The sequence below is a fragment of the Macaca thibetana genome, chromosome 16 (assembly GCF_024542745.1).
Source record: "Macaca thibetana thibetana isolate TM-01 chromosome 16, ASM2454274v1, whole genome shotgun sequence".
Classification (NCBI taxonomy): domain Eukaryota; kingdom Metazoa; phylum Chordata; class Mammalia; order Primates; family Cercopithecidae; genus Macaca; species Macaca thibetana.
The window spans coordinates 32,384,314-32,398,934 of record NC_065593.1 but is presented as its reverse complement, the minus strand read 5'-3'; the positions used below and the strand labels follow the sequence as shown (position 1 = coordinate 32,398,934).

General features: G+C 39.2%; 2 protein-coding genes across 2 annotated transcripts in view; both read left to right on the top strand.

The window, feature by feature from the left end:
- The window catches only part of TADA2A (transcriptional adaptor 2A), a 556,520-nt gene that overhangs the window by 76,539 nt on the left and 465,360 nt on the right, over positions 1 to 14,621 (top strand). The window lies entirely within an intron of this gene.
- AATF (apoptosis antagonizing transcription factor) overlaps positions 1 to 14,621 on the top strand; it is a 111,810-nt gene that overhangs the window by 64,054 nt on the left and 33,135 nt on the right. The window contains exons 9-10 of the mRNA XM_050764605.1: positions 10,474 to 10,541; positions 12,426 to 12,506. Of these exons, the coding sequence (XP_050620562.1) occupies positions 10,474 to 10,541; positions 12,426 to 12,506 (149 nt within the window). The remainder of the gene's footprint in view (positions 1 to 10,473; positions 10,542 to 12,425; positions 12,507 to 14,621) is intronic.

Below are 14,621 nucleotides of genomic sequence, written 5' to 3'. Positions count from 1 at the left end.
GTTTATTGAATACTAATGTTTTGCTGAGTGCTTTACTTTTATCATCTTTTTAAGTCCCAAAACAACTTTGTGAGGTATAATTACCACTTTATAAGATGAGGAAACTGAATCTCAGGGAGCTCAAGGAACTTGTCTCAAACTACACAGGTAGTAAAGCGCAGAGCTGGAATTCAAGACAGGTAAATCAGACTCTTTGGCAGATAGTTACACTTAGATTGAACTGTGCAGTACACACTTCACAGAAGAGAAAATTCATACCTAGAAGCGTTAGATCTTAGAGAGTGGGAGATGGAAACTTGTAATTTGACAAGCCTATTTCATAGATAAAAGATATTTAAATAGAAAACCCTGTAACTAGGCTGGGCATCGTGGCTCATCCGGTATAATTCCAGCAGTGTGGGAGGCTGATGCAGGAAGATCACTTGAGGCCAAGAGTTCAAGACCAGCCACGGCAACATAGACAGACCCCATCTCTACCAAAACTAGAAAAAATTAGCTGGGCATGCATGCCTGTAGTACTAGCTACTCCAAAGGCTAAGGTGGGAACTTGGAAGGTCAAAGGCACAGTGAGCTATGATCATGCCACTGCACTCCAGCCTGAGCAACAAAGCAAGGCCCTGTCTCTAAAACCACACAACTGTAACTGAAATTAATTCAGACCTTTATTACAAAGATGTCAAGACATCTGTCTTGCAGTAAAAGGACCAACTTAAAGAGACTACAGGAAAGGTTAAGGGTTGGGGGGAGTATAGAGGAAGCACCAAAGATGTACTTGCTCTCATTTCCTGAGAAGAACCAACTTTTTCCTTTAGGAAATGTTGGGAGCGAGGGAAAGAGGGAGGTCTATATCTAAAATTATATAGACCTTTTCCTTTAGGAAAGAGGGAGCGTAGGTCTGTATCATTTTAATAGTCAAAGAATGAGTTTAAATAGTTAAATGGCTTTTTTGTTTTGGTTTGGTTTTTGGGTCTTGGTTGTTTTTGAGACGGAGTTTCAATCTTGTTGCCTAGGCTGCAGTGTAGTGGCGCAATCTCGGTTCACTGCAACCTCCACCTCCTGGGTTCAAGTGGTTCTCCTGCCTCAGGCTCCCAAGTAGCTGGGATTACAGGCATCTGACACCATGCCCCGCTAATTTTTTTTTTTTTTGGATTTTTAGTAGAGATGGGGTTTCACCATGTAGGCCAGGCTGGTCTCGAACTCCTGACCTCAGGTTATCCACCCACCTCGGCCTTCCAAAGTGCTAGGATTACAGGTGTGAGCCACTGTGCCTGGCCCCAGTTAAATGTTTTTTGTTTGTTTTAAATTCAAGTACTCTTGGAATGGGGGCTGGGGGGAAAAGATAATTCTCATCCACTTAAAACCATCCAGGTTTGTTAAATAGACCAGTCTATGTGTTTGTTGTGTAGGTCACCTGGCCTATGTAAGACTTGTGAGAAGAATATTGTGTGGGGAAGTCATTTCATTGAAAATGGCAATGGCAAAGATATGTTCAAAAACAACTGACGAAAAATAGATAGGTTTCTCTATTCCTAGGTAGATAATAGTAGCCTGGATTAGAGCCAGGTTATTGTATATTGACTCCTTTTGTGTAAAAACACTGAAACGGTATGTGTGTGTGGTGGGAGAAATGATAAAGCAAACACAAATTTGGTATTTTCTCTCAGAAATAATTGTTTTCCGGCCGGGCGTGGTGGCTCACGCCTGTAATCCCAACACTTTGGGAGGCCGAGGCAGGCGTATCACGAGGTCAGGAGATCAAGACCATCCTGGCTAACATGGTGAAACCCCGTCACTACTAAAAATACAAAAAAATTAGCTGGGCGTGGTGGCGGGCGCCTGTAGTCCCAGCTACTCGGGAGGCAGAGGCAGGAGAATGGCGTGAACCCAGGAGGTGGAGCTTGCAGTGAGCTGAGATCGCGCCACTGCACTCCAGCCTGGGCGACAGAGCGAGACTCCGTTTCAAAATAATAATAATAATAATAATTGTTTTCCCCTCTGTGTATATATGGAGCTAGCTCCTTCAAGGGGTCCCTGCAGGGGATGGAGTGGCGATTGTGTTCAGATGGAGTCTCTGCTGTCACACAGCACACAGTCAGCAAGGGGAGGAAGTAGACGTTCATCAGGGAGTCCATGAGTGCAATGTATAGTAAGAACAGCAAAAGTATGGTGCGTGTGTGTGAGTGCAGCTGTGGTTAAGAAAGGTTTCTCTCAGGAAGAGATGATGAAGCGATTTAACAAATGAGTAGAGGAGGAGGCGTGGGAGGTCAATGGCTAGCGAAGCCTGTTCCCACAGTGCATATGCAGAAACAGCCTCTGGTGTGAGGGCCCACAGAGCATTTCACATACAGAATGAAGCCTGGTGGGACTGCAACACAGAGGCGGAAGGTGGGTTAGACTGGAGAGGTAGACAAGGGGCCTAGTGGTACAAGGGACCTAGTGGTTAAATGTCCTGACACATTTGCTTTTTGAAAATACTACTCTGAGTACAATGAGGAAACAAAAATGGAGGAGGGATAAGAGTAAATGAGAGGAAATCATTACACTGCCTCAGGTGAGACCATGTCTCTTTTATTCTTGTTTCTCCAGTGTACTCAAAAAATATGTATGAGGACCGGACATGGTGGTTTACGCCTATAATCCCAACACTTTAGGAGGCCAAGACGAGTGGATCACCTGAGGTCAGGAGTTCGAGACCAGCCTGATCAACATGGAAAAACCCCGTCTCTACTAAAAATACAAAAACTAGCCTGGCGTGGTGGCGCACGCCTGTAATTCCAGCTACTCGGGAGGCTGAGGTGGGAGAATTGCTTGAAACCGGGAGGTGGAGGTTGTAGTGAGCAGAGATAGCACCACTGCACTCCAGCCTGGGTGACAGAACGAGACTCTGCCTCAAAAAAAAAAAAGTATGGGGTGAACGAAGATGATAGTACTGGGTGGAGGCAGTGAAGATGGAGAAAAGTGGACAAATTCGTGAATATAAGACTTGAGATAGATGAGATATTGGATGTAAGGGAAGAGGAATTTCCAGGGATAACTCTTAGGTCATTGACGCCTTGAGAACAGAAGGAAGTTCTTGGGGGGAAACCCTGTGGAATGAGAAGAGAAGAAAGATTGGAACTGAGTCGTGAGGAGTGGCGGCATTTAATGGCTGCCTAGAGGGGCTGACTGAATGTGGAGTAAAGGCAGAGAAATGCCTCACTGATACCAAGAAAAGAGTGTTTTGGTGAGGTGAGAACATCCATTGTCAGTTGCTGCTTCAAGAAGTCTAATAGGACAAGTAGTGCCAGATGCCCATTAGACATGGAGATCTTGAGACCTTAGCACAGGTTGTTTGAGTAGCATAATGGAAGCAGAAATATTAGGTGGTGGAGCTGTTTGTTCGGGAGTGAATGGGCAACGTGGAGTGGGAACATACAGTTGGGGAGTGGGTCATTTTGTGCCAATTTTGTACTATAGGTATGTATAGTAATTCCTTCCCAACTATTTGAAATTGTAGTATATGCAGTTTATTTTTTGTATGCCTCAAATATGGTGTATAAAAATTGCAAGTGACTTCTTTTGGGGATAACTTTTTTTTTTTGAGTTGGAGTCTCACTCTGTTGCCCAGGCTGGAGTGCAATGGCACAATCTCAGCTCACTGCAACCTCTGTCTCCCGAGTTCAAGCAATTTCTCCTGCCTCAGCCACCCTAGTAGCTGGGATTACAGGCATGTGCCACCATGCCCAGCTAATTTTTACTAGAAACAGGGTTTGCCATCTTGGCCAGGCTGGTCTCGAACTTCTGGCCTCAAGTGGTCTGCCTGCCTCGGCCTCCCAGAGTGCTGGGATTACAGGCGTGAGCCACCACGCCCAGCCCTTTTGGGAATAACTTGAAATACTAGGGAGCTGAGAACCAAAAAAGTGGTAAAGCAGGAGGTAGAGCAAAAATAGATATATTTTCACTAAGAATTCTTGTGGGAGAGAGAGGGAATTTACAGGAAAAGTAAACTCAATCCTTTGAGTCTGATTTTGTATCTCCCAGTGAGGCAGTTTGAGGAACCCTGACTCAGCGAGGCCAAGTAAGTTCGATAGAGGGTTTGCCCCAAGCTTTTTCCATCTCAAGCATCTGTGGCTATGAACTGTGGAAGCCTAAAAAGTAGGAATCAATAACTCTGGGTCACAAATTCAGAAAGCCAAGGAATATGTGGTCATAAAGCCAAAATGCTTTTAAAATTACTTGGTTTTTCAACAAGGGTGCCAAGACAGCTCAGTGGGGAATAGTCTTTTAACAAATGGTATGATTGGATGTCCTCATGTAAAAGAATGAAGTCGGACCCCTCCCTTACACTATATATAAAAATTAACTCAAAATGGATCATAGACCTAAATATAAGAGCTGCGCTATTAATTATAAACCTCTTAGAAGAAAACATAGGAGTAGAGCTTCATGACCTTGGGTTAGGCAATGGTTTCTTAGATACAAATCAAAAATACAAATGACAAAAGAAAAAATTGGACTATATGAAAATTAAAAACTTTTCTGCTTCAAATGATACTATCAAGAAAGCGAGAAGACATTACAGGAGGGAAATGAGTAAGGGACTGGTATCTAGAATATATAAAGAACTCTTACAGCTCAATAACAAAAAGACAAATAACCTCATTTTAAAATGGGCAAAGGGTCTGAATAGACATTTCTCCAGTAAAGATATACAAATGGCCAGTAAGCACAGGAAGATGCTTTGCATCATTAGCCATTAGGGAAATGCAAATCAAAGCTGCAATGAGAATGTATCATATCGGCTAGGATGACTGTCAGTCAGTGTTTACATTATTATTACAAGTAAATGTTATTCTCAAGTGTCTTAGTCTGTTCTGCATTGCTATGAAGGAATACCTGAGAATGGGTAATTTTTGAGGAAAAAAGGTTTCTTTGGCTCACTTTTCTGCTCCTGGGAAGATTGGGCTTCTAAAGTGGAAGCCTCAGGCTGCTTCTGTTCATGAAGGAAGGCGGAGGGGAGCTGGCATGTGCACAGATCATGTGGCAAGAGAGGAGGCTAGAGGACTGAGGCATGCCAGGCTCTTTTCAACAGCCAGCTCCTGGGCTCTAATAGAGCGGGAACTCACTCCCCACAACCAAGGGAGGACTTTCATCTATGCATGAGGGATCCACCTCCATGGCCCAGACACTTTCCATTAGGCCCCTCCAACATTGAGAGCAAATTTCAACATGAGGTTTGGAGGGGACAAACATCCCAACTATAGGAGCAAGCGCTATATTATGATTACATTTTTCTTACAAATTTGTTTTTTCCTAGGGCTAATAATGCTTGTTTTTAAAAGATTTGCTTAGTTTTCTGTGTAACTATTGCTGTTTTACCCTGTGTACTCCACATGCCTTGAATATATAAAATAACCTATCCTTTTGCACCTCTCTTCTGCTTTTGCCCCTTTGAGACCTCATCCTAGAGCTCTCTGGACTCTTCTGGCATGTCTGCACACCAGGCCTGCTGGCTGTATTCCTGGGACTTGCCTTTGCTTCTTCCCTGAGTTAGACCTCTCTTTTCTAATATCTTATGTCTTGATTTTTGTATACTCATTTACTGAAGTACATCTTCCTGTGAAAGAGTACATAGAAAGTAAATTGTTGAGTCCTTACATGTTTGAAAAATGCATTTATGTAACTCTCATTATACTTGGTTAATAATTTGGCTGAGGAGGCAGAGGCTGCAATGAGCCGAAACTGCACCCCTGCACTCCAGCCTGGGTGACAGAGCAAGACTGTCTCAATAATAATAATAATAAGGCGGCTGTATGTGGAATTTGAGTCTGGAAGTCATTTTCCATAGAATTTTGAAGGTACCTTGCTGTCCTCTGCTATCTGCTCTTGCTATTGAGATGTGTTTTCCCATTCAGACTTCCATTCTTTAATATGTAGCGTGACTGTATAATTTATTATCAAAACTGGGACATGTAAGGTGCTAGCCTGACAACATATTAGGACAACAGGTGTAAACTGGGACTTTCTTGGTAAACTGGGACATATGGTCACCCTGTTTATATGTAACCTATTTTTTCTTTAACTGCTTAGGATCTTCTCTTGACCTCTGGTGTTCTATATTTCATGATGACGTGTCTTGACAAAGGCCCTTTTTTATTCATTTCACTAGGTCTTTGCAGGTGTATTCCTGTTCTTTCTATGATTTTGGAAAATTTTCAGTATTGCTTCAAACATTTTCTCCCAACCTTTGTTTGTTAGATGTTTGACTTTCTGGATTATCCTCTAAATTTTTGTCTTGTCTTGCAAATAAACAAGGGGATATTATCTTTTTGCTTTTTGGCTTTTTGTTTTATATCAGAGATTTTCATTCATCTTTAAGTTCTTCTGTTGGATTTTTTAAAATTTTCTGTTTAGTGTTTAATTTTTCATTTTAGTCTTTTTCACAGCATCCTGCTCTTATCAAAGTATACCCTCTCCCACTTCTGGGATATTCATTGTAAGTTTGGAGTTTTTTTTCTCCTTTTTAAGCATTTACTTTGTTCTCTGCATTGCTTCCTCGAGTCTCTTTTCTACTTGTTTGGTCTCTGCATGAGGATTCCCTCAGATGCAGGTGATCCTTAACTGTCTGTTCATATTTAAGAGTAAAGCATTAAAGTTTATTATTTGGAATCTCTGAAACTTGGGCAGAGCTTTTTGGCTTCTTTAAATATAATTATGTTGTGAATTGACTTCTTTGTTAGAGTAGCCTTGGATGTCAGAATTTGTATTTGTTTGCTTTGTTTTGTATATATCTGTTTGTGCTGCTATAGCAAAATACCACAGATTGGGTAATTTTAAAAGAATGGAAATTTACTTCTCACAGTTCTGGAGGCTGTAAAGTCCAAGAACAAGAAGCTGGCAGTTTCTATTGTCTGGTGAAGGCTGCTCTCTGCTTCCAAGATGGTGCCTTGATGCTGAATTCTCCTGAGGGAATTCATGTGGCAGAAGGTGGAAAGGCAAAAGGGACAGACTTCCTCCATCATGCCCTTTTAGAGGGATGCCTAATCCCATCCACAAGGGCAGAGCCTGTGTGACTCAATCACCTCCCAAAGGCCATTCCTTCCAATACTGTTGCATTGAGGATTAAGTATGTTCAACATATGGATTTTGGGGGACACATGCAGAAGACCATAGCAACTTCAAAATCTAATTTTGGTGGTGGGAGGGCAGACACCATTCAGTTTCTTCCAGAAAAGGCTCCTCTGCTTTCCTAACTAGGAAATTATAGAATAGGCTGTTAGCTTTCTCCAAATAAGGTGGGAGAAAGGGAGAGGTTTCAGAGAGTAACATAGAGCTTTTCCCTTGTACCTCATTCCAGCCTTCTTTGCCTGGTATCCTCTATTCTGGAACTTCTGTGGTTCAGTTTTTCCAAAGAATAAAATTTCTTTTTTCTCGCGAGCGGAGGTGGATGGTAGAGGTGGTTAGTCACTTGGCCGTGTGGGATAATGGAGAAGGGCCAAGTGGTTCTGTTCCTTCTCTTTTTCCCACCTTGCGTGGTAACTGCCAGAGAGCTGATCCTCACAGGAATTCTGCAGCCTAATACAATTGGCTTCATCTTCACTTTTATTCACTCTGGGCATTTGGGTGATAACTCCTGCATGTCCTTACTGTCTTGGAAAAATTTATGAAAATATGCACTCATTAGCTCTCCCTTTCTCTTTTTTCTTGTAAGTTAGTATTTATTTTATTCCTCAACTGTCTCTTAAAGGGGTTGAGAAGAGATAAACTAATGTGTTCAATCTGCCATTTTTAACTGTTTCTAGCATGCATTTTTTTCTAGTGAAAGTATTATAAATGTTGATTAGATGCTTAGTAGTACTATTAGTGCTGTTCCTCAGGTATATTGGTATGGGTTAAATAGGTTTCTGTGGCCGACCTGAAAACCTAACTGTATCTATGATTTTCCCCTAGGACTAGAGGTATAATCAAGCCTTTCTGAATTGATTCTCTGGAGGAATTTTAACAGACTAGAGCAAAAACATTTTATCTCTCTCTCCATTTTCCAAATCACATAGAAAATTACTACAAATACTGTATCATCATTGTTGAAATAAAAGGCTCTAATAATTGTATCAGAAACTTGAATTTTAGTAGAAAGGTTTATTTGTAAAGTTAAAGCTATACAAATTAAAATCAGAAAATTGAATTCTTCAGCCAATATCCTCAAATCTTTTTTTTTTAGCAACTTTTTTGAAAGCAATTTTATAATTAAATTTAAACCCAGTGATAATGGTAGCTGTGGGAAACAGTAATATTTGTTTAACTGTATTTTTTGTTGTTGTTGCTTTCTTTTTCTTACCATGGACACAACAGAATCTTCTGAAATATTGGACTGAATAAACTACACCTAGCTAGAGAGACCAATAAAACAATCTTCCAAGTCATGAATGAGTAAAAATAGTCATACAGAGCGCTTGTGTGTGAAAATGCAGCTCAGACTATATATAGTACACAAAGTGCTTGAAAGTAAATGCTGCACCAACTTGGTGTTGGAATTGTGGAGACCACTGCAAGTGTAATAGATCCACTGCAGTTGTGAGCTCCAATTTCCAGCCTTCGGCAAGGGCATATTCTTCCCGAGGATCACCCTGTTGTGCTGGGGCAGCCTTCCATGAGCACTTCCTCCCCAGTGACCCTGACTGCCCAGTCTCAAGGGATCTGAGAAAATTAGGAAAACCAGGAATGGTTGTTGTAATCTTTTGTGTGGCTGGAACAAGGTAAGGGCAATGAAATGCAATTATTCCATTATTTTCCTTCCTTTTTATTTTTCTTTCTCTTTTATTTCTTCTTTATAATTATTATTAACCACTCCCTCTCACTCCCCCTACTCCTTGCTTCTGACAGAATATTGACTGGGAACCAGAAGCCCATTTCTGCTTAGCCTTAAGGGCAGCTGTTTACACAGCAGCAGTGTTACATAGGTTTACTGTGTCGTATGTCTGTGTAACACTGGATTTGGATCTTGTATTTAGCTGCCAGAAGTGACTGTGATGAAGTAGGAGAGATAAACTGATAGATTGGCTGCCAGAAAGATGTTGGGAATCAATCAGATAAACAGGGTAGAGAAATAGCTTGCTGTTTTCTAGTGATAATAAAACCAGCGGCTTCTGGTCCCTGCATTCTTAAACATAATTGCTGTGGTAATAATGTCCAAAATAAGCAAATGAAAAAACATCACGGGAGGTTTTCTAATTGCAATTGAGATATCCTTTTCCCTTTTTCAATAAAGATTCATCTTTTGGAAGTGAATATTTTTATAAATTTATTTTACTTCTTCCAGGCCTACTTACATAAACATATGACATTAGAAAGAGACCTGCTTTCAGAGGGATTTATTTCTGTTTCTTCATCCTCCCACAGGCTTCAGCTATTTGATTTGGTGAAATATCTCTATTGCCACCGTGCCTCACCTACAAAATAATGGCTAATTTTTATGAAGAAACAAGTTTTAAGGTCAAACTTGGATTATTGACAGATGATTAGCAGAACTAGTTTATCTTAGCGTCTTCACTTAAATTTCTCTCAGAAGATTTTTGGAATTTTAATCTCTGTTTCTCTTTCTCTGCATATAGTACTTGTAGTTCTATTATCGTAATGTAGGGTTTTTCTCCTTTAGTGTTTAACTTTTAAAACCATTGCTTCTCTTCACCCAGGACTTTTAAGATTCAGTGCAGATTCATAAGTCTGTACGAAAGGTACAGACGCAGATTTCAACTGGGTGCAGTGGAGTCAGGGTTAAAATGACAGTAGAAGAGTCATTTAGAATAACTCCCATGGAGTTTATTATATGGGACGAGAGACTAATCTTCTGTGGTATATTTGCAGTATACAAATGACTTTCTTTAGGTTCCCTCCCTCTTAAAATTTTTTGGCTATGAATGTGTTGGTATCATGTGTGGCTAAATCACTTAATACCAAGCATGGTAGAGTAGCAGGTATGGGAAACAAGAGGATGATGCGCACACTTTTAATTACGAACAGTAAAGGCTTTTTGCCTGAGGAAGACCTTTCTGACTGTTGGAGGTTATAGTTCAGAAGTTAACCTTGCACCATTATCCTATTGGTGAGGAGCTGATGCATTTCCCTTTTTGCCACATGGCCCTTCCCACCTGACCTTTTAAAGATTCTCCATTGATATCGATGGAGTGAACAAAACTAATCATAAAAACAATGAAGGGAATGTTGCACACTCATTGATGTATTTGAAATGAACTGCAGTACAATAAGTCTTCCAAATGGACTTCTGTTCTCAGCTACTGCTAGAGCCACCTTTTTAAAGATATATAACTATGAAAGGGTTAAAGGGAATTCAGTAATGCTCTTGCCACTGTGTTGTCCCTTATTGATTGTAGTTTTAGAGCTGTCACTATGCCATTCAGAATTCCTTCTCTGCCCTTTTAAACCAGTTGTACTGGAAGATGATAAATAAATTTATTGCTTTCCTTTTTCCCCTAGCTCCTTCGAGAACTCATAGAACGGAAGACCAGCTCCTTGGATCCCAACGATCAGGTGGCCATGGGAAGGTAATCTAGATACAGCTTTCTGTTCATGCAAGCAGCCTATGTAATAGTTTCTCCCCTTGAGTTCCTTTAAGTCTACCTGCAAAGCAATGATTGGTCCTATAATTATTGAAGTTAAGCAAGATAACAAGAGCTAGAAAGAAAACGTGACTAATTGTTTACCCTACATTGCCTAAAGTACAATTTGAAAAGAAATTATAAAACACCAATGTGTTTGTTTTCAGAGTTTGTTTTCCCAAGTCTTTCTGATGCTCTTTGCTCCCTGGTTTGCGTTGTGATTGTATCCATATCAATCTGTTGACCAGTGGATACAAAGCAGCCACCCAAATGTGAGCTCTCAGCTGTCAGAACATGGCACTGCACACAACAGGTTCCTTGCTCTCAGTCGAATCTGCTTTTTTAGAGTCTGCCCTAATTTAGGCCTCCACCCCTTCAGTAAAAGCTTCAGCACAATTAGAAATGGTACGTGGCAGCATTACCCAGATGTCAGGGCAGAATGTAAAGTAGTGAAGGAAGGCTCTTGTGTGTATGCTTCATCCTGTGGTTGGAAAATAAAAAGGGCATTTAGAGTGCTACCTAATGAATAGTGTACATTTAAATAGCCATGAGCCATAATTTGCAAAAGCATGAAAGGAAACAAAAGCTGCAAGTGCCAGAATGGGATTCTAGGCAGAGCAGCCTTTCGAGAAAGCAGTGAAAAATTTGTGTTGATGAAATAATTTTATTTGAGTAAAATATTATTTGAATTTTAGGGTAGGATGTTGTTGATGTTTCGTTTATCTCTGGAATGTTATAGAGAGCTGTTCACTATAAATTTAATGTGATAGAGCAAATTGCATTTAAGTGGTGATTATATTGTACATTTATCTGACTTTACAATAAAATAGATTATGGTAATTAAGATTATATTAAGATTACAGTAATTGGATTTCCCTAGATTTTTTTTTTTTTTTCTGGTGTTGAGTTTTCGTTGTATAAATCAGGTAAGATGACTAGCTGCTGCTGCTGTTTCTCCTTCTTTTTCTTTTTTTTCGCTTTAGTTCATATGAGCAATTTATGAAGATTTTCTTAGCCTAGTATCCCTTATTGAAAAATTAATTCCTTCGTATCTAAAATGACTGCAGAATATGTGAATCTTGTTTGGATTCTGATCCAAACAAGCCAACTGTAAAATTGAGACATTCCAGGAAATGTGAAGACTGACTGAATATTTGATAATAAAGAATTATTGTTGACTTTTTTTTTTAGATGTGGTAATGGTATTGAGATTATATTGAGGGGAGAAGAGTCCTTATATCTCCTCTTGTATAGCAACACGTACTGAAGTATTTATAGATGAAATGAAAATTAACAATTTAAAACAAATAAAATTAAACAATTTAAAACAATTGAAAACTAGTATCAGTATCAGTAGTGGATAATTATTTAAAAATTAGCAAAAATTGGAAAGCACAAGAAAAAGCACTGAAGGATTACCAAAGGGAGAGTTAGATTTTAAAAATTCATGCATTCAAACCAACCAGCAGTTGCAACATTAGTAATAGAACATGCTGCATAGCTAAAACATTAAAAGAAAACCCAAGCAGCTATACTAAATTTGATGGGTTTGCCTGCAGACTGGTAGATTTAGTGCTTGTCACAGCAACTCCAAATACTAAGGAGCATTGTTAACCAAATTTGCTGTAGAATTTCCCAGCTGCCATTTGCTGTTTTACCATTACACAAATCCTGTTCAATTGATTAGTCAGTTTGGCCCCAAACTATCTTAAGGAACTTGATGTAGGTTGATGATTTCTTTCTGCAGGTTGTTAGAATAATTCCAATTTGTCAATATGTATAACTATTTTTGTTAGTGATGATGCATAATATTGCTTGTGAATTTTCCAGGCAGTGGCTTGCAATCCAGAAGTTACGAAGCAAAATCCACAAAAAAGTAGATAGGAAAGCCAGCAAAGGCAGGAAACTTCGGTGAGTTCCTTTTCGGAAAAAATGTCAACATATATTGTGTATGTATCTCTTCTCTTTCATTCTGGCTGTTATGTCATTTTTCTTTTTCTTCTGATGATTCTGTTTTTAAGGATCAGAAAAATAAACAATATTTGAAGGTTTTTGCAACTCAGTTTTTCTTATTCTAAAATGGAAATATAGTTTCATTGACTTTTGTGCTACTGTTGTGAATGGATGAGTGAAATAATATATGCATTCCTTTGAAAGAGAAAAAAATAAGAAAACAAAAGATAGTTGAAATTGTATTAATTTTAACAATTAATTTCTATAGAAACATATAAAAATGTTATGGCCAGACGCAGTGGCTCATGCCTGTAATCCTAGCACTTTGGGAGGCTGAAGTGGGCGGATCACTTGAGGTCAGGAGATCCAGACTATCCTGGCCAACATGGTGTCTCTACTGAAAATACAAAAATTAGCTGGGTGTGGTGGTGGGCTTCTATAGTCCCAGCTACTCAGGAGGCTGAGACAGGAGAACCCGGGAGGCGGAGGTTGCAGTGAGCCAAGATCGTGCCATTACACTCCTGCCTGGGCTACAGAGTGAGACTCCATCTAAAAAAAAATAATAAAAATAAAAATGTTATTGTCTTATTGGTCCATTTTCATGAGCCATATGTGCACACAGTATGCTAAAAAGATATAAGTGAAGGACTACAGGGAATGTTAACAAAGTTTTTAAATGAGAGGAGAAATAAAATGTTTATGAGAAAATAGAGAAATTGCTGAGTTTAGGAAAACCCTCCCCTGTGAGTTCTTTACAGAGTTTTATAAGGGCACACATACGAGAAGGAGCAAAGTGGAAACTGACCTCGCTGTACTGTTAGACTTGGTAACTGCCGTGTGTGTGTGAAACACAGTATCATCACACAAAGTCTCAGTGTCAAAGAGACTGCCTGTAATTCAGGTGCACACTGAGAGAAAATCTTAACTTGTTTTAGGACAGTTTCAGGCAGGTAGTTAAACCCACATCCTTATTAGAACCTGCCTGTCATTAAATTCCCTTTAGACAAATGTGGGTCTGATTTTTAAAGATCTTCAGAGAAGTAGATTTTTTCAGTTACTTTAATTAACTTGTTTTAGTATTTACCACAACTCATCAGGAAATGCTGATTTTTCTTTAACTTTGCAAAAGTACACAGTATCATCAACTTTGCAAAGTATCATCCTTTGATTTAGGGTCGCTTTTTTTAAATCTCAGGTTAAATTGTTAGAATTTGCTTACCTCTTTTTATATCTTGAAATTTCCAAATTTTCATAGTTCTCTAGGTTCATTTTTAGAGGTGAAGAGCATGGACTTAAGACCCAGACTGCCTGAGTTTGAATCCCAGCTTTGACATTGATTAGTAGCTACTTTGGGCAAGACCCTTTAACTCTGTGCTAGTTTCTTCATCTGTAAAATGGATATGATAATATACCAGCCTTGAAGGGTTGCTGTGAGGATTAAATGAATAGTATATGTATGGCTCTTAGAATAGCACCAGGTACATAGTAAGCACTATATAAGTGTTTATTGCCATTACTACTGTCATTATTATTGCTACCAGTATTCCAAGGTTGGGTCAGTCTCTTTTCCTAGTGTTCATTTATTTGTTTACTGACACGTCTCTTCTGTACCTGTCTCCCCCCAGCCCACTTCAAGGATTTAAAGAAGAATGTTACTAATAGTACTTCATAGGTGACTAGGCTGAATAATTATCTTATTCTTTATTTTGGGGATCAAGTTTTTCTCCAGTAATGTACTTTTAAAATTGTAATTTTATGAGGACATAAATGTTCTCTAGAAGGAAGAGCTTAGGATTTCAAATCACAAGACTTGCGTTCAAATCCTGGCTCTGTCTGGTGATATGATTTTGGTTTTGTTCTTTATTCTCTGGGCCTCACTTTTCTCATTTACTAAGTGGAGATAATCCTGCTTTGGGGATTTGGTATGGGAATTAAATGAAATCATGTGCAAATATCTGGTACATAGTAGGCATTCAAAAATGTTCGATTTATCAGTTTGAAAGGAAAAAAACCAGGATTTTGTTTTAATAGCAACTGCTTTTTATATTAATGAATTCAACTAGCTTCATTAAA